Source organism: Syngnathus acus, chromosome 5 (assembly GCF_901709675.1).
Source record: "Syngnathus acus chromosome 5, fSynAcu1.2, whole genome shotgun sequence".
NCBI lineage: Eukaryota > Metazoa > Chordata > Actinopteri > Syngnathiformes > Syngnathidae > Syngnathus > Syngnathus acus.
The window spans coordinates 3,735,050-3,758,739 of record NC_051091.1 but is presented as its reverse complement, the minus strand read 5'-3'; the positions used below and the strand labels follow the sequence as shown (position 1 = coordinate 3,758,739).

The 23,690-nt window shown below is 42.9% G+C and overlaps 1 protein-coding gene across 10 annotated transcripts in view; it reads right to left on the bottom strand.

Annotated features, from left to right (window-relative positions):
* The window catches only part of foxp1b (forkhead box P1b), an 89,889-nt gene that overhangs the window by 18,670 nt on the left and 47,529 nt on the right, over positions 1 to 23,690 (bottom strand). For 6 of the 10 annotated variants that reach the window (XM_037250848.1, XM_037250847.1, XM_037250852.1 and 3 more), the window contains 5 exons: positions 21,526 to 21,624; positions 9,230 to 9,367; positions 9,058 to 9,147; positions 6,541 to 6,691; positions 701 to 875 (listed from right to left, as the gene is read on the bottom strand). In XM_037250848.1, the coding sequence (XP_037106743.1) occupies positions 701 to 875; positions 6,541 to 6,691; positions 9,058 to 9,147; positions 9,230 to 9,367; positions 21,526 to 21,624 (653 nt within the window). Of the gene's footprint in view, positions 1 to 700; positions 876 to 6,540; positions 6,692 to 9,057; positions 9,148 to 9,229; positions 9,368 to 14,783; positions 15,024 to 21,525; positions 21,625 to 23,690 lie in introns of those variants that run through there. The other 4 variants (XM_037250856.1, XM_037250855.1, XM_037250853.1 and 1 more) reach the window with 4 other exon arrangements.

Here is a 23,690-nt window from a genome sequence, read left to right as displayed (position 1 = left end):
TCAGTGGATCGGATTATTTTCTACTGTATAAAACCTCGTGTTTGCACAGGGGAATCTTTGAAACTTGGAAAAAAATATACATCTATCTGAATTAAAAAGCCAGCCTTAAACCGACAAGTCCCATATAGGGTTACCAAATCGAAAGAACTGCAAATGTGTCGTAATGTTCTCAAGTAAAGGCAATCTGAATGACAGAGGCAGACTTGACCCCCTCATTAACACTACTGAAATATTAAATGAAATATAAATTAATCATAAACATGGCAATGCCTGTGGGGGACATTGCAATATGTGGAGACTGCAAGATTATGCGACTTAATGAGAAAAATGTAAGAAAGTACATTATATGAGATCTCTGACAATGCCGCTGTGTCCTCACTGATGAGGAGCCACTGTAAGATTATATAAAATTATATAAAAAGCAAAGACGAAAAGGGAGGGCTGGATAATGTATGTTCAATGGACATGTACATTAGGCACCGCCACCACTTAAAATTAAATATAACAATAATGCCCAGACGTTCTGCCTTTACACAGAAAAGAATTTCATAAAATAGAGGTCATCCGAATATATTTCGCAATGTCAAATTAATACCGTTCCAACTGTGCAAAATTAAATCACTCGGTAAAGGCAGAATTTTTGTGAACCGGCTTTTTGTGAGCGTATGCAAATGATGTCTGACAAAAAGGAAGGGCTTACATTTCTCTCTTATGACTCATGTACTGGCCGTTGGTGGGGGTATGCTGGTTGTGGAGAGGGTTCTTTGGCGGGGCCGGCGAGGACAGATCCAGGCCCCGGTGGCCGTTGTGCTCCTCCTTCACGTGAGCATTTGTCACCTCCTTCCATAGCTGTTGCAGCTCTGCGGGAATCATGCCTGCAACAAACAAAATTGGATCATCAAATCAATTAGCGGCTAATCCAACTCTCGTCCTCGCCGTTTAATTCAATCATTTGTCTGTAAACAAAACCGCGTATTAATTAGAATCCCAAGCAAGTACTTCTCCCCCCTCCTCAGTTCTCCTGTCATCTGGATAATGTTTGTGTACACAAATCCCTTCGTACTCACGCAAATTTCATGCCCAGAGTAAAATCATTAACATTCAGACAAGGCATGAAATCTGAATAATGGCCATCATTTCGGTGTCGTGCGCACACGACAATAAGTTTACGAGCGCAACACTAGAAAACATCCCCCCCTGCCTCTTTGAGAAACAGGACCCTGGGGTAATATTGTCAAAAGCGCATTAATGTGCAAAATACTTAAAGCTCTGCACCGCCTCCAATTGACACACAAGACTTAAACCTCATTTAACAAGTCAAGCACACTGCATCTCGCACAGCTCTTTGAAAAATAAATCCCTTCAAGACAGATGACATTATTGGTGTGTTGACAACGCATCTACAGTGTGTGTGTGTGGGGGGGGGGGTGCATATGTGCGTGCATATGTGCGTGCATATGTGCGTGCATATGTGCGTGCATATGTGCGTGCATATGTGCGTGCATATGTGCGTGCATATGTGCGTGCGTATGTGCGTGCGTATGTGCGTGCGTATGTGCGTGTTCCTGCTTTGGATTGACAGCAAACCTGAAACCCGGAGGTCAGAAGTTGAAATAAGAAGACATAATCCGGTTTTTGGCTTTTTTTTGTCAGTAAGCCATATACTGTAGTTTTTTTTTTCTCCTATAGCATTTTGTCACCTGAAAATAATGACTTAAGTCATGTTTTGACCCCAAATATTTTTTGTTTGTAAACATCTCATGATGCTCGCCAACCATATTAAAATCGGATACATTCCGATCAATTAATTCAAAGCATGAAATAAACCTATTAATAATATAATATATGATATAATATAATTTAAAAAAATGACCAAGGCCATTACTTTAGGACAGTGATTATTTTAACTAATTAATTGCGTAACCTGTTTATGACAGCCATTTAAAAAAAAAAAAAAAAAGGAAAATCTGAAACTGTGTGTTGCCATTCAAATCCAGTCTGCTGATGTAACCCACATGTTTAAAAGCTTGGCGGTAGAAGTCCTTGCATTTGTGGTGTGCAGAAAAACAAAACCTGCCAATCGCTTAACATTACAATTAATTAAAGCAATTCACCAAATGAGCAGTGTTAAATGAAAGATGATTTGCACGTGCTTATCTACTGTCGTTTCTGGTCTCCAGCTCCCCCTCCCCATTTCTCATCAGCAGCTCTATGGATATCACAAGTGCTCCTTTCAAGCACCAAATTGTCATACGGTCGTATGCAAAATGCTTCGTCTTCATTTATTCCTGTTGTGGAAAATAAATGTGAGGTGAAGATCTCAGTACGATCAGCAAAAATATTTTTAATTTGATAAGCTACTAAAGATTTTAATTATGCTGGTAATGGAGAACATTGGCCTAATGAGGCGGAGGACTCCAGAGAGACGCCAGGGCTAAGAAGTGTGAAATGAGTCTGATAGGATTGCTCGAAATTCACACCAGATCGTTTGCATATCAAAGAGCAGGAAATGATTGCAGGACATATCAATAACCTTTCCACGTTCCAAGGAGCGTCTTTCCTCATTGGAATATTTCTAGGCGCTGGCTGGCATTCCGCCGGGCGTGTGTTTTCCCTTTTTGCCTTCAGCGCCTTGCTGAGTTCGAATGGAAGTGCACGCCCGTGACAGGCAAAACATGCTTCGTATCACCGCCGGCATTTGAGCATGCAAATCCCCTGCTTGCCGATTTACAATCACATGACTAAATGTTCCATTCAAGCTTTGCGTGTTATGAAAGAGACTTTGAGGCAAAAGTTGCTTTTTGAGAAGAAAGAGAAGGTCACTGGTTGATGCTGGTGTCCTGCACTTAGACAGCGGGAACAATCATTTTCCCCCCACTTGGTGCCCGCTGACAGTGGGCGATGTATTTTTAGCCGATGTGCTTGACAGGGCGGCCCACACCGGCTCAATTACCAAGCAGTCCCGGTGACCCCAACTCGAATGTTTACTTAGACGAAAGCGCCACGGATGGAGGAGGCCGACGGAGTGGGACCAAGGTGTCTCTTTTTGGATCTCGTCTCTTTCATTTCTCACTCTTACCTTGATCTAAAACTCCAGCAACAGCTCTGGCTCGCGCTTTCACATAAATGACACTAAAACGTCATTACCCAAATTTCCCTGACGACGTTATCTTTTTATGCTCGAACAATCGAGTTGCTTTTGCAGATGTCTCCATCCGATTACAACCTCACATAACGACATTGATCCGTAAAAACCTCTCTCTTGCCCAGGCGGTTTGTCCGCCTTTCAACCGCCGGATTGGTTTATCTTTCCTCTTTCCATTTTTCAACACAACGATTCCACTCATTACAATGGGGAAATACGGACAAGCCCGTAAAAAATGTATGTTGGCGGGACACTTGATTGATCACCCGCCTCCCAACTCAATTTTGCCGCGGCAGGAAGCTGCGGCACGGAGACGGGCCGGGCACTTCAACCTCTTCCTGTCCTTGTCCCCCTGTACCCAGGTGACCATGTTCAAGCAAGCAGAAAGTTGATTTAAGGTTCATAATGACATCAGTTGCGGGCCGTCATCCTAGAAATAAAAAATGGCCCCTTGTGCTCTAGACTCTTTAAACCGGGCTGTTACTCCTCGCACACGGTGCCGGTGTCATGGGGAGGGGGAGGGGGGGAGTGACATTGCTATTAGTTTATTGTTCCGTCAGGCTGGGACCTTAGTGCACCCCTGTTTATGTTGCAGTAATCATTGGCCTGCTGATATGCACCCCTAGGCCAGAAATATGTGCCGCTTCTTGCTGCAGGAACTATTACCAGTAACCTACGGCTGCATGTATCAATCACTGACAGGTCGGCCACATTAGCCACCGCTGTCCCTGATGTGCTGCTGTTCCGTGGCCACTTCATGGCTGCCCACATTCTTTGCTTTCATATTACCGGCAAATTTGTCTTGTCACCGTCCCACCGGCCTCTCGGAGGCAACTTAAATGATGTTGTGCGGCAACGAGACCTCTCGCAAGGCGAACTCCGAGGGGCACCGGGCCATTTTAGCCACAGTGTGCAGATGTGGCATGTGTGTGTGTGTGTTTTGCATTTAAATGAAAACACATTTTCAAGCCTTCAGCAATGTGAGCACACTACTGGCAACTCTCTTATCAGGTCAAGAGGACGCGTGTGTGAAAACGTGTGTGCGTGTGGTGGCGGTGAGAGGTGGGTTGGGGGGGCTTTTATCCTCCAGAGCAAATTGTTATAATTTATAACAGATATCGTCTAACTGCTTCCAGGACTTTGAACATTAATGTCAAAAGAATTTACGGCTGCACAAACGGATAGTACGGAGGCTACCCAAATTGTGTTTGACTTTGTTATCTACAGGCTTACACAAAATTTCAACAGCCTGTTGGAAAGCATTAATTATAGGACATTAGAATGATACAAAATACATTAAGCTAAACAAAAGTGGTTTTATCTTGTTTTTTTTGTGGTTAGCGAGTTCAATAATTTTTAGACAGTCTAAGATCTCAGTTAAAGTGATTATTTTGTGAATTGTTTGATTTACACAGGAATAATTTGTGCTATTAAAAATACACACCATTTATATCTATTTATTCTTATTTTGACATTTGGAGAACTATATAAGACCCTACTTAGAAAATTATTTTGCAAAATACTCAATTATATCATTCGAATAAAGTACTCCATGCCTTTACAGCATTGGATATAAAAAAATATGAAAAAATAGCAAATATCCACACTTATAAACTCGACTGCCACTTTCCTGCATCATTGCTATTCATTAAAAAAAAAGAAAAAAATCAACATGTGCTCCACCTTCAGAGAACAATCGCTCCCAGGCAATTACCTCAGAATTTGGACAGGATATGATTTTGTTTTTTTCTTTCTAATTACTTAGCTTGACTTTTGGAAGAAAAAAAAAAAAGAATATAGTAGGCTGCAAGCAATAGCCTTACAAAATCATTGTATTCATAACATATTATAATGAGCAAAAGAAGAGTAAGATAGCCGTGCCAATTTATTACGCCCGAGTTTGAATTCGAGATAGAACCGATCAAGTCATCACTTGCGACGACGCAGCGCTAAACGCAAGGCGAGTAGCGTCGATAAGATCACAGCACCATAGGCCAAGACCACTCATGCGTGAAAGAGTTAAGTGATGTGGAAAACAGAAAGGTCATCAATAACTTCAAACAGTCAAGCAGAAAATGTGTTGAATAGGAAGACAAAAAGGAAGGGGGAGGGGGTGAGCCGAGACACTAGTTTAAGTCATGTAACAGCTGTCGGAAGCAAAGAGTAAAACATCAATGGATTGTGGGGACCGAAACTAAAGACGACACTACCTTAGGCAATGGCTCTAAACTAATAAACTGTAAATATTCTGAAAAACAGCGGCGTTGAAATTTGCATTTAACGCAAAATAGCAACTTCTGTCATTAACAGAGAATACTGCCATCACTGCACAATTTGCACAAATGTTGGTGAATAAACTCATTTATGTTTAAGGTAGATATGATTAAGGGATGTTAAATCCAAATACACGCACACACACACACGGTTGCCGATGACAGTCTAAACAGGATGGGACGATCGCAAAGGCTCCTAAAAGTACAGTATGCGTCCATATAATGCTTTACTCAAAGGGTGTGTGTTTGTTTGCCAGACATCTGACACAGAGCACACTCAACACAGCAACGCTCCACGCCTGTGCCCACGGCAATTGCCTGCAAGCGGATGAGTGATTCCATAGCCAGTCCAAACAATAACAGCACTGTACAAACGTGTTTGTGTGTGCCTATTACCTAAGCACCTCTGAACCCTCCTGTTTTTAATCACCCTTATCTTGTTATTTCAAAACTGTTTGTCTTAGCTGGGAATGAATAGCCAATGACATGTTGCCACAGTCTCTTTTGTCACAAGGCCACCACTCCTTAACAAATAATAAAGAAAATAAATAAAGACACAAAATTGTGAGCCAAACAGACACACTGGCTCCCGGACAAGCAAACATACACTTTATGAATGATAAATCCAACCTTGTCAAAGTTCTTTTGAATGCTACTGTTTACAGTCAGGTGTGGATTTGGCTTGGCAGGTTTCACCGTTTATTGCTGATTAACTTCTCTTCATAGTACGTATCACTACATATGATTAATTAATGATATTATATATAAATATCTATCTATCTATCTATCTATCTATCTATCTATCTATCTATCTATCTATCTATCTATCTATCTATCTATCTATCTATCTATCTATCTATCTATCTATCTATCGATCGATCTATCTATCGATCTATCTATATTTTTTTTATATTTATATGATTTTTTTGTTCTCTTGAGATTTGCTTTATTTGTCCTGATGCCAAATTAACTTTTCCCCCCCATCATAAAATATACTGGCTCTAATTTGGTATCAAGGTAATGAGGCATTTAAAACGGTACTTTGTTTGATCACAAAAAAAAAATGTGGCATAGCTGCATCGCATGCTAATTCAAACGGTTGCAGTGATATAGTGGACTGACCGTGCGTGAGGGATTGCAGTGGCAGGGCCGTTTGTCCAGGCTGAATGGTGAGCAGCCCTTGCCTCTGAAGGTTGAGCAGATGTTGCTGCTGGACCTGCTGGACCTGAAGGAGCTGCTGCTGGAAAGCCAACTGCTGCGCTGACACCTGCTGCTGAAGACACACACGTTCATATGGTCACAAAATGTAGTCACTCAAGCTCAAGAGCGAGTTCTTTTTAAATCTACAAACTGAGAAAAAAAAAATCAACAATGTATATTGAATACATTCAAAATAACGCAAAAAAAGAACTTATGACTACCCGTGTGATGGCGCTAGGGATCAGGAAACAGGTTTTTGGTCAAATCAATAAAGCAACCATTTTTGAACATGGCTAGTGCAAGCGGGAGGAGAGAAGGGGGCACTCAAAGCTGTGCCAAGTTGTGTACCGCACCCAGTTAGCTAACACAGGATATGCCGCACTTTTGTTTACTTCTCACAACTGAGAGTGCATATATAAAACGAAAACGTCTCGACACTGAGCAGCTGTCAGGTCGCTTGTTAGCAGCTCGGAAATAAAAGCCAGATAAGATGGATGTGGAAAGGGTGGAAAGCCCTTAGTTTGGATAAAATGGGAGAAGAAATCTCATCGGGTCAACTTTTGAAAGGTTCTTGAACCAAGCAAGGGTGACGGACAGAAGCTACAGATGAAATGTGATTTATCCAAAAGATGAGACGACAAAGACGAGATGACGGGTCCCAGGGAGGGTTCCGGCGTACATCAGGACGAACTGCGATTTTCTATCATCTGCCGTATTAATTGAAAGGTGGATGGCTCCTCATTTTCATTAGTGCGAGAGATGTTTTAGCGGTGTGCCCTCCGCAACTTCCTCACTGACAGTTTGATACAAAGAGTCGTACCACGGGGGTGGTAGTTCACAGGGAACGATGCCTTTCATCAAAAATCTTAATAAATACAAGTTGGCTTCTCTGAAAAAGAAGAGAAAAGAACCAAACACTGACTATTGCAAATTAATTTCAATCTCTTCAGTCGTTGCACGTTTTATCTTCTGGCGGTGGGAAGTGTGTGTGTGTGGGGGGGGGGGGTCTCCTGTGCACTCCCAGCATGCAGACGCGTAAAAACCACACGAACCAACAGACCAAATAAGAGGTTAATAAGAAGTGGCACAAGGGAGAGAAAAATATAGTCCCCGACAAATGATAAAGAGTGGCACTGGCAGGCCTTTCATTGTGGAGCTTCAAATATAAACTTAAAGATCTTTGAAAAAGCAAATTTTGATGTCTTTAAAATAAAAAGGGGGCACAAAGCAACAACGGGGGGTTATTGTCTGGCAGCCACTAGGGAGTCACAGCATAATTCTTATTCTGTCTTTTGATGGCTTCCCGAAATGCCACAGAAAAGAAATAAATAAAAGAGCGGCGAGAGACAGAGACAGCAGAGAGGGGAAGCCTCCCGGGGTTGCGTCTATTTCCTGTGATCACACATAATATGCTTGCAAAGTTATTTTTTTCTTCTATTCTCATGCTCCATTCAACTGATCAATTGGCCTTCCTTGGCTCCTCCACCCCTTTCCTTTTGTCTCCCTTGCTCCTCTTGTGTTTACATCAGATGCGACTTCGTGACAGGCCGAGGAGCCGCGCTGTCATGTTGATTTATGGGAGCATCACGCCACAACTTGTCCAAACTGAAGCCCGCAGTTCATTAATTAGGGAGCTTCGACTTTGAAGCTGCGAGCTTTGACAGCGCGCCGGCACGTGAGCGGCGTGGATGGCGAGCTGCGTTTTTCCAAGCTTCCTCTCCTCCGCAAACGCTCAACTCAATGGGGACCGGTGAAAATTGCCTGATTGTCTTTGAACTTCTTCTGACCGCACAATCATTTGCTTTGTCCATAGCGACGCCCGTATCCGCCAATCATTAGCACGCAATAAGCCGCTGCCTACGAGCATGCCCCACTGTACTTGGGGGGGGGGGGGAAGGGTGCAAACGAAAAAGATGGGGCAAGAAATAAAAACCGCAACACAGACAACAAAGCTGGGAGCGCTCGCCGCACTGATATCTCACAATTACATGCCTGCCCATCCGCTGCCATTTCCATGTTAATCACCAAGAAAAGCCTCTCCGATTTACATGCGCCCATTTTCTTGCCTCCCTCCTCCCCTTGCCTTCCATTATGTCCTGCACACGACTCTCAGGAGCGCTCATGTCTTTGTTGCGTCGTAGTAGTAAGGCTCCAAAGAAAAGCAAGGAAAATATCATACGGGGAGAGTAGGGGAAATAAAAACTTTTAAAAGTATTTCACATCATGACTCACTCGTCGCCATTTAAGCAGAAAGTCTGACATACTAATCAGAAGCATGGGTGCACTTGACTCCCCCCCCTCGCCTCCCCCTTTCCGTGCTTTAACCACAGTCTGGAGGCAGATGGCTTTGAGGGAGGGTGCACGCATGTCTTCCATGCTCTCTGTCTGCTCAGTGGTTTTCACACTGGCAGCCAGTTGCAGTGATGTCAGTCTTATTACCTCTTTATTCTGCTTGCTGCCTCCATGATGTTGGAGGAGCTGGAGGTGGAGCTGTTCCTGCTGCTTCTTGTAGAAATCTTGGAGTTGCTGCTACAGAGAAGACAGAGAACCCAGATGACATTTGGTGAGATTTTTTTTTTTGGTGTGAAAGGGAGTCGGCCAGCGTGTTTACCTGCTGTAACATGAGGGCCTGCTGCTGCTGGAGGAGAACCTGGAGCTGCTGAGGGCTCAGGACTTGCTGCTGAAGGATCTGCTGCATTTGCTGAGGAGTTATCACTTGAGGTGTCATCATAGCCACTGAGACTGGAACCTGTACAGAAAAAAAAAAAGCCAGGTTATCCACAAGGCTGTATTGTCCACCAGCCAATAAAACAACAACAATATCTCAGTTTAACGCGGCCATTTGCTCCCGAGTGGTTTCAATTTAACACTCCCTTACAACAATGCATATCAATTTTGCCACTCCACCTCTCCAACACAAAAAAAAAAAAAAAAAACGGCCAGGCAGGGATAACTCATGCCTGCAGAATATTTGTCCGCCCAAATCCATCCTCTCGCTTTCAGCAACATCCCTTCATCACGCGAGCTCACACACATTGAGAATGATCTGCATCTCTGTGTTTGCCACTTATACAACATGGCAAAGGCGCCGTACCTGAGGAGGCCAAACTCGCAGGACATGTCATGTGAGAACATTTCATTAGACTCGCTGTCAACATTGATCTGTTCTTGTGACAATTTGGAGTGCCCGGAGGAGGAGCCAGGCCGACGAACACGCGGGCCTCTAACAAACTCTTGGAAGGTGCGAGTGCGTGGCTCTTCAAAGCCGCTGATTTGTTGTGACACTAAAAAGGCCCCACAGTTGTCAGGGTGCCTTAATTGCTCCTGTGTCGCGGGGAACTCGCCGTCTATCTGCAGGCGGCGATGTGCGGCGCCATTAAAAACGCCTTTCCTTGACAAGTGAGACTTTTTAAATGTACGTCAAAGTGTTTCCCCTCTCGAAATTATTCACGTTTTTGCGTATGCGCGGGAATGTGTTAAAATGTCGGCCAAGCTAACGTTTGACAGTCAAGGTCGCTCAAACGGTACCGGAATGTCACGCTAAAATTATACCATTTTGATTTTTTCATCAATTTCTTGAGGGAATTTAGATTTTTTTTGACACACCAGCATACCTGAAACATTTTAAGTTTGACCATGTATATAATAAAGCAATAATAATTAAGAGACATACTGAGGAGGACTGTGCTGTCATTAATTTCTTCATTATATAAAATGCAGTGAGCTGTTTGTCAAGCCTCCAGCCAATGAATGAGATTCAACCTTAATGCAGGACTAACACGTTCTCTTATTTTCGGCGGTCGTAGCGGGGGGTTGAGGAGGAAAATGCAATATTAATCCCCCCCGCTCGCCCATTGTATCTTAATATGCAGTTCATCTTGAGTTTTGCACATGACTTGTCCTGTCATCTACATAGGCACCCTCCTTCTAATTCCCTAATTTCACAGTCATTTTCTTACAAGGTCTTTTTTCTCTCGGCATCACTAATTTTTATGAACTATTCTGAAGGTCAAGCGGGCGGCCCAATATTTCCGGCATGCAAATGTTAAACATCATATGATGCGAACGTAATGGATATTCATTCTCTCTTCAGTCTAGTCATGAACGCATTTTGTAATTTTATGAGCGCACATGTCACAGTGTTGTGTTTTATTGGATATATCAAAATGACATTAAAATAATGTTAAAACCCAAGAATGGCAAAAACATCCGGTTTTTACACACAAGCGCTTCAACGGTAACCGCAAATTTTAAGAGCTTTAATTCTTTACATCTTTGCGTGATTTCCAGCATCTGACTCACAGCATCAACAGATACTATTTTAGTTTGCTCTGAGCAACAGCCCAACTACAGCCTATTACAGACTCCCATTTTACGACCTATTTATTACCTACGTATATACGACTGAGGTTATTAGCAGCGAGAGGGATTGTCCGCTTCTTAACCTATTGATCAATGTAACTATGGCCATTTAATCCTGCGCCCAAGGAGTGAAAATCTGCCCAAAACGGGACGCTATTGAGAGGGAGGGCAGGAGGGAGCACTTTAACTAGAAAATATCGTCCTGGCCGCTGTATCATTCCCATTTAACGCAAACACAAGACGCCAGTCGCCATTTGGAGTACTCCCATATGGTGTTGGCTGTTATCTCTGGGATTAATCCAGATGATTTACAAAAGATACATTACCATCTAAAGATAGTCTACCGGAGACACTGGCACTAATAACGAAAGGGATCCAAAGAGCCCAGCTCTAATCTACTCACAACTATGAGTGTGTTAGGGGGGGAAAAAAAAAAAGAGGACATTCTGAGGAAGCCTGAAATAGTTGACGTTTATGAATTTTATGAAGGTGTGGCACTCTCCGACATTAACATCTTAAAGATTCTTGCAGAGCTGCAGACTGACAGAGGCAATCAAGTGTGTAACCTCGGGCCCGCTGGACAAATACACACACTCGTATACGGACACATTTGCACAGGGAGTTCATGTACACACATGTCCAACTTCCACAAATATGTCACATTCTGGACATCTAGAAATAATCTTGGCATGTAAGATTGACATTGATGGCCAAAATATTTCGGAGCACCCAAATTTATGCGCCCTTGTTGTCGAGGAGTTCACCTTACAACAAATATGAAAGATATTAAACAAGAGCTCAACGGCTAACACTGACAGGATTGCAAGATAATAAAGATGCTTCCGAGACCCTCCCGAGATGTGAGGGGTCACCGGGCTGCTAGAAGGAGTAGGAGATGACATAAAAAAAAAGGAAACGAAAAGAGAAAGGAGAGAACTTTTTTTTTTTCTTTTTACTTTCAACACAAGAGGATAAAAAAATAGAGACAACGAGGTGCCAGTGAGACTCAGACATTTCACTTGCCGTTTGGCTCAAAGTAAAGTCGAGGTGGGGGTGGGGGGGCCTTATCAATTTTTAATTTCTCACCTCTGTGGTCATCATGGCAAACAATTTTAACTGAGTATCCTGCATTCAAAATGTCACAAATAAAGATTTGATCTTATTACATAAGAACATTTTGGATTGTAATGTGAACACTTTGAACAATTTGTACCACCGATAAACTAATAGAATGTTACAAGCCAAAACATTTCATACCGAAGATTACAAATGACGAAAAATATTTGATATGCAAATTTCTTTTTAAATAAACCCAGAAAATGTCAAACACTTCAGATGTCTACAGTGCACATAAATGGGATCACAAACACATTTACTTTGTGATGAAATGTATAAATGTACTGTATAAAAACGGATTTGGACTCGCTTCAATCTACTTTTTTTTTTGGGGGGGGGCGGTCCCGCCGTTAGACTTAAATAAACAAACTGGTCGGCAAAGCGGGTGAGCTCATCCCAACAGCAGCTGAGTAGTGTGCCTCACCCTGGTTCTCACCACTGCTGATGACACCCAGCGCCCACACACACACACACACACACACACACACACACACACACACACACGCATGCGCACACACATTATGAAAATGTTCAGAATGTCTTGTAATACCAGATAGAGAATCATATTAAAAAAAAATATACAAATACGTCCTTCCATCCTCATTATTCTGATGTAAATGTCAAGTCGCACACACCTTCGAATATGTATTTGGGAGCCAGAAAATATTAAAAACATGGAGCTTGCTCACAAATTGGGAGAGGACTGTACTATAGTCCAATCCAACACTATTTGCTTATTTGATCTTTTACCGACAATATTGCACAAGTACACGCGTCTCATCTTTGCTACTCGGTTATGCAACGACATGTCTTTGAGACGCATTATTTTAGTCAATTGAGATTTAATTAAGATCGCAGCCTATGAATCCCTTTCAAATGAAACTGTAGTCACAAGACAATGGTTGACATCCTGCTGCTGATTGTTTATATTATCCAGCAAAGAACACCTAATCCTTGTTTCCATGACGGCAGACAAGAAGAACACAAATTGTGTCGCTCCGCCACTCTTTAATGTCGAAAGGTTTCGTGTGTTTCTGGAATTCACAAAAGTTGTGGCGCAAAATACGTCCTCCTGGGAGGTGCAACTTGCCAATATTCCCTTAGCCCTCATTCTTTGAATTATACAAGCTGAGTGGTGAAAATGTTGACACCTCAGTGACAATGTCGACACTTTACATCGATAAGCATCTCATGGTGGAATAAATCAGACCATCTAAAAGTGACAAGCACATTCTCTAAGCAGTAGTGACATTAAAAGAAAAAGTTGTTCTTTTTTTTTTTTTTAAGTATAGTTACACGTGAGGGAATCAAGGCAAGACTAAAAAAGGATCGGCTTGTGGCACACACATTTGCTCAACTATTCCCTTGTCTCTGCTCTTGTGTACTGTCAGCTGGTTTCGCTGCAAAGCAAAGGCCACATTTGTCCAGGATATCCTAACAAACCCAGGGACACACCTCGAATCTGTTTGCCGATGTTGTAGTTAAGAAATGACAGGTGCTGGCAGCCCCTCTTCTTGACAGGCCACTGCGCAAATCAGGCCCCCGCCTGAAAGGGCTAATGCACAACTAATGAACAATAAATCAACTTTGATTACAAACTGTCAAGCCAATCAGCTCGCACTCCAGCTCTCCCAAAGTGCGAGACTCGGAGCAGCTGCGCGGCATCGCGGTGCACGTTGCCCTGTTGACGTTCGATTCGGCTCAACCAGCTGACAATCTGCTCGACTGTTCTTTACTTATACTTTTCCACCTACCCACTTTTTGAACACTCAAATATGGTGCATAAAACTTGAGAAGTAGATCCAAAACTTTACAACAATTTTTTAAATTATGGGGAGAATAATGTCAGGCAATTAGACCAAAAATGTATCACCGTGCAATAATACATATGATCACACATCAAAGTACAACTTTCACGACACTATTCGTACGACTTGCAGCGTGCCTCCAAATGTATTTTGTAGTGATTGAGCTAAATACAAACTCTGATCATTTAATTTAAACAAAACCAAGCAGAACCTGGCCAATGACAAAATAAACAGCAGGCAAAAAAAAAAAAAACATACTTAAGACGTTTGATCAAATTATGAATGTCCAGCTTTGGCACTACAACAAACAAAAAGAAAATTCCACTGATAAAATATTTTACTTATAAACAACAACCGCAGAAATTATAGTGGAGACAGGCAATGTGACACCTGTTTTTCCAGGAACTGTCCATAATTAAAACATCATACAGAAGCTTTCTAAATCTTGTTTAACTGGTTAGCCGACTGTCAGAAAAGTAAACAAGACAAAAGGAGCGGGGGAAAAAAAAGTAAGATAATTTACTTCTAAGGACTTCAGTTCTTAAGACTGTTTCCTACACGAGGAGTAAAATGACAGATAAGCGAGCACACTTTCGAAAAAAGAAAAAGTAACTGCTCCAAACATCCCCATGAAAATATAAAACAGACACACGGAAGTGCAGATAACTGTTTTGGCTTCTCTTGTCAGCAGGCATGAGAAGCAAAGTAGTCAATTGTGGCTCATGCAAATGTGCATGACACATTTAACCCATTATTAATGGCAGAACATAACAACAAGCAGACAATACGTTTGCAATTTGGCCCCCCGGTCAAATTCAATTGTCAAGTTTCGAAGTAAAAACGCTCGCTATATCAAAGAACTCAATCATATTGACAAACCTGACAAACTCCATTTAGCTGGCAGGGTAAACAGAAAGCCGGGCCACGCGGTGTGGAGTGAAGCAGAGCGGAGAACAGAGCAGCCACGGAAAGAGAGAGAGAGGGGGGGGGCGGCACACAGTGGGAGTGAGAGAGTGGGTGAGAGAGGGAGGGAGATAGCGAGAGGCAACGCAGGCAGGCTGAGAACAAGCTCTGTTGTGCTGTAGCGTCTCCAACCTTCTTCGGAATACAGACGGATTGCACGCGCGAGGTGACTCCCAGGCTGACAAGATACAAAACTACCCAATCAACCACACCCTTCTCCACCAATCACGAGCATCCCTCTAAACATCATTAATTCAAATGGGGCCACACAATGGAGAGCTGGAGGCTGAGCTGCAGGTGAACCCGTGGCTTTGTGGAAGGAGGGGGATGAGGGGTGTCACTTAAAAAAAAAAAAAGGTTGACCCTTTGACCTCTGCTGGGACTCTGGCCATGCTATGCAAACAATGGAAGCCTATAGATGAGAAGCCCTTTAATTAAACAACAGATAAGTACACATTGCTATCCAGCGGAAAGAAAGAAAACTTGCCAAGCTATCAGCCCTTTATTGTTCTGCTCAATGGAAATATTTTGAGTGCCAGGACAAAAGATGTGACTCAACAACAAATGAATAAACAACTCTGACGCACTGTTGTTTACACAGTTTCCCAACTGCAGAGGGTTATCTATGACAAAAATGCCATGTTTGAGTGTATTGTGTCATCAAAATGAATATGAAGGTGACAAATTTCTCCCAGTTAGTGACACTTGCGCCTTTCGAAAAACTAAAAAGGGAGAGCCACGAGCAAGCAATCTCGTCAATGACATCCCAATGAGAGCAATTATTGCCGTGATAACGTCACACCATTAAAAACACCCATGTGCACTCACTGAGCAGCCAAGACATGAGAAGTAAATAGACCTCTGCCACCTACTGGAGATGAAGTTGAACTGCCCAAGGGGTTTGACAGCAAGAGGCAAAGCATGCCTTATGTGGCCAAACCTTTTTTTTTGTAGCACCGGCTTCATGTTATTACTCATCCAAGAGTACATCAAACCCTAATAAAAGGCTGAAAGTTGCCATTAAAAGACATTTTCAACAGTGATAAAAATAAATCTATTCAACAAAGAATACGAGCAAAGATTAACGCCTCACTTTAATGATTGTGAAAATAAACAGCAGGCAGCAACCGTGAGTTTTAACGCATCACATATCAACAAGCCATAAAGCCTTGGCCAAGGATGAAAGAATGTTCACGGGTTGCACTCCAGTCCACAAACACATTGGTCAAATAAACACCGCTAAACACAGTATTGGCATGACAAGCCACTTCTCTCGCCGGCTAATAACTAACAATGAGCAGGGCTAAGCCGGCCCGGCCCATATTAATTATTGAATGGGACACCTCAAGTGTTCAAAGTGACAATTCCATTGTATGTCACGCTGAATAATTAAACGCTGGCGAAGGTGCTTTTATTTTCTATCCGAGACGGGCAAGACAGCTCTCGCGCAACTGCATGCGTGCTCGCTCTCAAACGCACAGGCGGCGGTTGAGGCCAAGGGCCATCTTCTTCTTCCTCAGCATCCTCCCTGGGGTGGCATGTCGACGTATTCTCAATAAAACACCTTCTTAGCAGTAATAGGCCACTGTTCTCATTTCAACACTCCCAACGGCCTTGTGATAAATTTAGCAGACACACAGTTCAAGCATCTCCTCTCACACACGGTCTTTCTAATCCATTGCTTCTGTGCCAGCGCCATGTAAAATAATTACACTTTGGTGTCGATGGGATGCACGCTATATAGATTTTATTTCCCCGCGCGTAGAGAAACACCAGTAACCTTGAGCCTCGGACTGCATCCCCGGTGATAGTTTTCGAGGAGGAGTGAGTGTTTGTGCCCATGACAGAGTGAATTGCATTATAAAACACTCCCATTTCCTGCTTGAGTTCAAGTGAAAGTACTGTAATGCCTGGTTAGGCTCAGCCCTGCTCCGCTCAGGCTGAAGAAAACGATACGGCTCCAATTACAAAGTCTTCTCAAAACTCAAATGCGGCCAGGGTGGAAGATGCCAACCAGTGCCTCAATTGTCCAAAGTGAGTGAGTGAGTGAGTGAGTGAGTGAGTGAGTGAGTGAGTGAGTGAGTGAGTGAGTGAGTGAGTGAGTGAGTGAGTGAGTGAGTGAGTGAGTGAGTGAGTGAGTGAGTGAGTGAGTGAGTGAGTGAGTGAGTGAGTGAGTGAGTGAGTGAGTGAGAGAGAGCACAAACTGCTTGCAGGGAAAGGCGGCAAAAATGAAGGCCTGGAAAGGATAGAATGGCTCCCAGCGCTGTGACTGGAGCTGATTCGACACTCATCATATTGGCTAGGAGAGGAGGAGAACCACAGCAGCCCCCCCAAGTGCTTGTTTGCTATGCGGAATTGGGACAGATGACTTCATTCTGACAGGATTAGCCCAAACCTGGATTGAATCTATACAGTGCGCATAATGCATTTTTACAACATGACAATGACAAAAGACGGCAAAAGGGACAGCTTGATCCTGGGGTTTCACGCGAGCATCATTCTCGGTTTTGGGCTGATCATGAAGGACAGAGTGTCTCACCTCAAAGCATATAAACATGATTTCATTAGAGTATCACCTCCAGACGTAAAATAACAGACAGAAACATAGAATCAAATCTTTTGAGAATCTTCCACTTGAGTGTGGATTTTTTGAAACTGAGCAAGTATACACACAGGAAAAAAGGTATTCAATTTATTCCCTTTTTTTTTTTTTTAAATCAACTGGTTGCACAAATTGAAATCATTTGAATCCAGATATATTATTGAAGTAGGCGACTTAAAAAATGTATCTGGATCGAGACAATTTTATGTTGTGCAAGCACTTAAACTAAAATTACAACAACAAAAATCACTGCACATTTGAAAAATGTTTTTTCTTATAGCTGAGAAAATAAACGTCCGTTTTAAAAAATCTAGCAAGGGAGATCAAGTTGCAGCTCGTCGTCAGTCGACACAAATGTCTCCTTTCTTGCGCAATTTGCATTTCCCTCCACTGTTATGACTGTTTACATTGCACAGGCTCACTTATTCTTCTTTTTGGTGACTTCCTGTGGCAGCGTTAGCGGCACTTCAGGCCTGGCATATACAAAAGCAATTCAGCCTCTGTTAAAGGGAACATTTTGAAAAAGGTGGGCTCCGTTTCCGTGTGGACCGCAGCAACTATACTTCTGATGATATAATCTCATGCTCACTGCTGCTTGGCGAGCAGGCAACAACTACTTTGACACTCGTGGCAACTGGCTGACTTAGTTTGAGAAACACCTCATAATGCTGTCTCCGATCACCCTGCGGCACTGGCGGGCGGGGCTCCAGCTGACAGGCCTGGCTGGCCCAGTGCTCTAATGACTTACAGATTGGTGCGCTGTGGTATACATGTGTCAGGGCAATGCCACGGGCCCATTGCAGAAGCAGTAGGAGACTCAAAGAAAGAAAGACGGCAGCTCCTCCTCGTCCTGTCAGCAGGAGGATTGGCCCATGGATTGTGTCACATCACGCTTAGACCACAAACGAAGGATGCAAAAAGCGCATGCGCTTGAATGGGGGCGTTTGAGGGCCACGCAACTTAAGGGCCTTTCATCCTGGACACACCAAAGACATTATCTGTTGACCTGGAGATGCCCCTCAGCGAGGCACGACAACGATGGGGAACAAACACCAAGGCAGAGGGGAAAGAGGACAAAAGCAGTAAATAGAGGGGAGAAAAAAAAATCGTACTAACTTCTTCAAAAGTATTCATGTAATTCATACCACCATACACAAATCAAATTTCGATTCCAATACCTGACAAGGCGATCAGCACATTAAGGTGAAAGTCCACAAAAGCACTGAGTTCCCTTTTCTGGAGGAAGCAAACTACTTCTGCTATGATGCAACTCAAAACGGCCTTGTGGCTCATGCTTCATTTGTTGTGGTCGATGTATATTTCATACCAAATGTAGACACCTCCGAGTCAAGTCTGCAACGGGAACATGAGCTGGCCTGTGGCCGACCGATCGCTGTGCCAATGACATGAATAATGCCGGCCAATCCCGTCTCGCAAAGAAATGCAATCCGGGCATCAAACGGGTAGCAAAGACATCATGTTGACATAACGTCTTCAAGCCGCGCTGAATAGCGCTTAATCCCGCGACGGGAGGTTGATGCCTTTCTCGGGATCCCTTGCAATGACACCTACGAGCCCCCCCCCCCCTTCTTTGATGCCGGTGGACTATCAGCAAGGGTCCGACAGTGTTGTTCCTAATTACCTATTTCTCTATTCCTGATCCTACGGCTGGCATAATTAGTTACCTGGGGCTGCAATCCAATTTGAAGTGATGACAAGAAAGTGATCCATGAAAAAGTAATAAGTTAAATCCAATTTCAGCCGGCTTCTAATTAAATGCACAAGGAACTAATGAGTCAAGCCTCGGCATTTCACTGATAATGGTAATTAGCGGGGTGGGAGTCGCTGGCTCTCGTCGTCCTGTCACTGTAGGTGCGAAGCGTTAAAGGTACGAGTGACATGGGTTATTTTAATTACACATGTCATCCTGTCAATGTAATTCGTTGGCTTTTCGACCGGTCAAGTATGTTTTGCTGCACTCCATTCAGCGGGTAAGGAAGCTGTTTGTATATCGAGGATGATTAAGGTGCCTCAAGGTAAGATGGGATCAAGCGGAGGCATCTTTTATCCAGAGGCAGCAAAGGAGTAGTGCGTGTGCGGGCACCCTGGTTGGAGCCATGAAAAGAGCTATCTAATGTAAATCAAGCGCTCCACGTCCTCTTTGACTTACTACCACGAAAACCGCTGTGAAGTCACTTTATTTCCGATGCCGTGCGTACACTGCGCTTCATACTCCAGGCTGTTAGGATCCTGAACTCTTCCCCCCCCCCCCCCCCCCTTCTTGCTCCATTTTTGCTCCTCTTATTTGTTATGTTATTTATTTATTCATCACTCTTATTTATTCATTGTTTGTGCCTTCTTGTTTTGACTTTTTGTGTTGTTTACTTGTATGTATATTGTGTACTATGTCTTGTCACCGTGGGATAGTGGGAACGTAATTTCGATCTCTTTGTGTGTCTTGACATGTGAAGAAATTGACAATAAAGCAGACTTTGACTTCATTATTTTGGACTCGACTAAGAGTGAATTGGAAAGTACACCTCTAAATCTCCATCTCCAAATGAGTTAAAAGTCTCTAAGCGCATCTTCTTGTGCCTAATGGGAAGAGCACTGAGTTGAGCACAGCCTTTTCCACGCATCAGGTGCTTTTATGAGGTTTACTACACAGCCTAATAACTGCTGGATCATGCCTTTTATGAACTAGTCTGGTCCAACGGCAAATCATTATACAGGGTGTTCGTATAATGGAGACGGTGAACGTTCACGCTGATTGCAGCACCGGCGTGGTTTTAAAAGGGGACAGTAGATGAGTCGGCGAGAGAGAGCAATCTGAGATGTACTCACAACTCATGTTTACGCTCTGAATGTGATTGTGTGGGACTGGGATTTGTTTAATGAGCAGAACATGTAATTCAGAGATAAACACCCTCCGGACGTGTGGCATTTGCATTGCTGCAAATTTAACCCGGCAAAGGAGAACAATGGACATCAGGCAATTTATGCTGTTAGTAAAGATACTCCAGTAAGTCTGCGCTCTTTTCACACCAAGTGGGCATGAGTCGGGCGGGGTGGCGGGCAACTCTCTTTTCAAAAGCTGAGTGACAGCTTGGCCAAGCTCTCTGTATACATTAATAAATTAGAATTCTAATTTTGTCTTTGTCTGCCCAAGATGGCCGAGTACTTTACTGTGTACCAACAACTGGCTGTACGTAGGAATTTGCGATTGTGCTCCCCTCTGTTGACCTCTGACGCACAATTCCCTGCCAGGCTGGCGAAACTGTTGGGTTTGATCCCTTTAACTTATTTGAATCCTGACAAATATGCACATAACTGAAAGGTCACCGCAGTCATATTTCATCCTCTGGAGCAACTCTGAAGACATCTGCACAACAAAGAAGCTTTTTTCACAACCTGACATTAGACCTAGCCGCTACAATGGCTCATTAAAAAGGGCTCCCAATGGGACAGTCGGGGTATTAAATATTATATATACTACATGCACAAAGGACAGGGCCTCCCTATTAATCACCCAATATGCCCTGAAGTTGTTAGCAATTTCACACTGATACAAACAACTGATTCGCTCGTCCAAGCAAAGATACGTGAAGCAGCATACAGACTGAATGGAAAATTCAATCATGTCAACTTAGCACCTCTGCAGTAGCACCAGTCAAAACTCAGAAGCACAGATTAGAGAAAGAGGAAAAAAAAAAAAGGTAACTGAAGGGTGGAAGCGGTACCCAAAAAATTTGCCGGGCGATTCAAATGCGCTTGTGTAACCTTTGAGCATGTAGTAGGTAGACGCAATCCATTTACGTCGTACTGGTAACGAGCTTCGGCCGGCTAGAGAGTGTGGCTAAAAATAATGCAAAATCGTTATTGAATCGGTAGTCAACGCCTCCGTGGTTGCGCATATCTGCCTTTCAATGATGCATTTGTGTATTACAACGCATAATTAAGAAAAATCAACATTTGAGCTTACTTTTTGCTTTTAATTTGAGAAATAGAATCCAATGGCTGAGCAGACTGAAAAATGCACAAAATATTTCACAGTACCTGTTGGCTTTGGTCTTTGTCATTTGTTTTGGGGGAACTGCGGCCAGTGTTTTGTTGAAACTGCTGCTGCAGAAGTAACTGTCGTGCTACCTGGAGAGTCTGAAAGAGAAAATAGGTTAAATGATTTTTTTATGAAGCCCAACAGAAAAATTGTCAAACAGCAATACATCCCGTGAGTGCACACCTGTGCTCTTTTTTTTTTTTTCTTTTCAGTGCAGATGCTTCAAAAACAATATTGTCTGCCAATGAACAGATAAACACAGCAGACAATCGCTTGATACGCTCCCATGATATCATTTACCGGAGGTAAAGTTGGAATAAACAAAGATCGGATGACAAAACACAAACTCAAGTGTATCCAGAGAGAGACGTTCCGTTGAGAGCATTTTATATTGTCTGATAGTTATCAGAGATTTTGGCTCTCCTTCAGCTCTGCCAAACTACAATCAAGAAAGCAAATAAACAACTTTATGACGGCCTCAAATATCTTCTCGGTGGAAAACAAAATACAGTGAAGTCACATGTTTATTGCTCCAGCTACTCCCTTTTCCCTTACGATAAATAATCAAACATGCCATCCAGAGCAAACAAAGCTGACGAGTGCTGGGGGGGAAAAAAAGACTGCGGTCTCCAAAACGGTCAGCGATACCAAGAAAAGCAAGCCTTGTGTTCCCACAGCGAGCTGGCCTGTCTCACACCTCCACCAGTAAACCATCTGGGTAAATAACCAGCTTCATTCTTTCCATCATTCTCAGATGATTGCTCCCACAATGAAACAAAGAGTCAGGGGCACATCGCTCATCTCATAGTTGGAAAATCTATCAGTTCTCTCTTCGATTATTGGGATACATGCAGTGAATTGGCGCCAGAAGATACTGACGTGTGACTTAGGCTTTGAAAAAAGAGTCCAAGTCACATGGGTGCCTGGATGAAGAACTGAAGGATAACTTAGTGATGAAGAATTGAATATAATCAAGAAGCAAAGCAGTCAATGTTATTGAAAAGTAACCGACAGCAAATGTGTTCTTTCTTCAAAAGATGTCAACATGATTGTTTTTCCACTGATGACAAATGCAGTGAGACATTCAAATGTGTGTGCGTGTGTCTGTGAGTGTCAGCATATGAGTTGAGTCAACAGGATATGATGGAAAGTTCAGAGAGCAATGGATAAAGAAATGCATTTCTGAGTCTTCTTCCCTGACTGAAATGTTTGTAGATAAGTAAATAAGCGAGTATCAATTAACCTGTAGTGATTCTTTTGTCAGTAAAGAATCAAGTCTGTTGAAAAATAATGAAAACCATAACAAAATGCAAATTATTCATAACATTTGGTGGCTCTCCAAAAAAAAATGAGGTAGCGCCCTGCCTCAGGAACATATCAATTTAGCAAAGGCAATTTTGCGGGGAATTAGAAAGATTATCAGCCTCATTCTATTCATGTCAACGGTTATATGAAATCATTCTTCTAATTATAGCAAGGACAATAATTATGTGATCACACAATTGAAAACAGAGTCATGATCATCTTGACTTTGGCAAATTAAATTCAAATTGCTGCCTGACGGCACTTGACTATTTCTTCTGGGTTATAAGACAAAGTGACTTTTCAAAGGCGACTAAAGCACCAAATGGGACTTTTTCTTTCACCATCAGGAATGCTGCTAATGTTAGCATGCAAACTGCTTCTACAAGTTTACATAACACCCAGTCCACTATTTCAGAGCTTTCTCCTCCCTCAACTCTGCAATCTCATCTTTTTGATCTTCCATTCAGAGATACCGCTCACTTGTGTCACAACTCCATTCTGATAGCTGCTTCGGCCAAACGTGATAAAGCAAAGTGTTGACAGGCACAGAACACCCGTCACACCTCAAAATTTAAGCCGTTTTGTTTTGTTTGGACATCGAACGGGTTGATTGAACAAATCAATGCACGGGCAGAGAACAGTTGAGCCGGATAACTATGCTAAGCAGGTTCCCCTGAGAAGTGAACAGTGGAAAAGGCAAATAATGACCCTCACAATCACTATGGCCATACATTGTGGAGGAAAAAAAAATAATACAAATTCACACACAACTGAGGGGGGGGGGGGAAAGCTGCAGGGTTTGTTGATTATAAAACAACCTGCAGCACACGAGAAGCTTTATCAGCAACACATTTGTCCT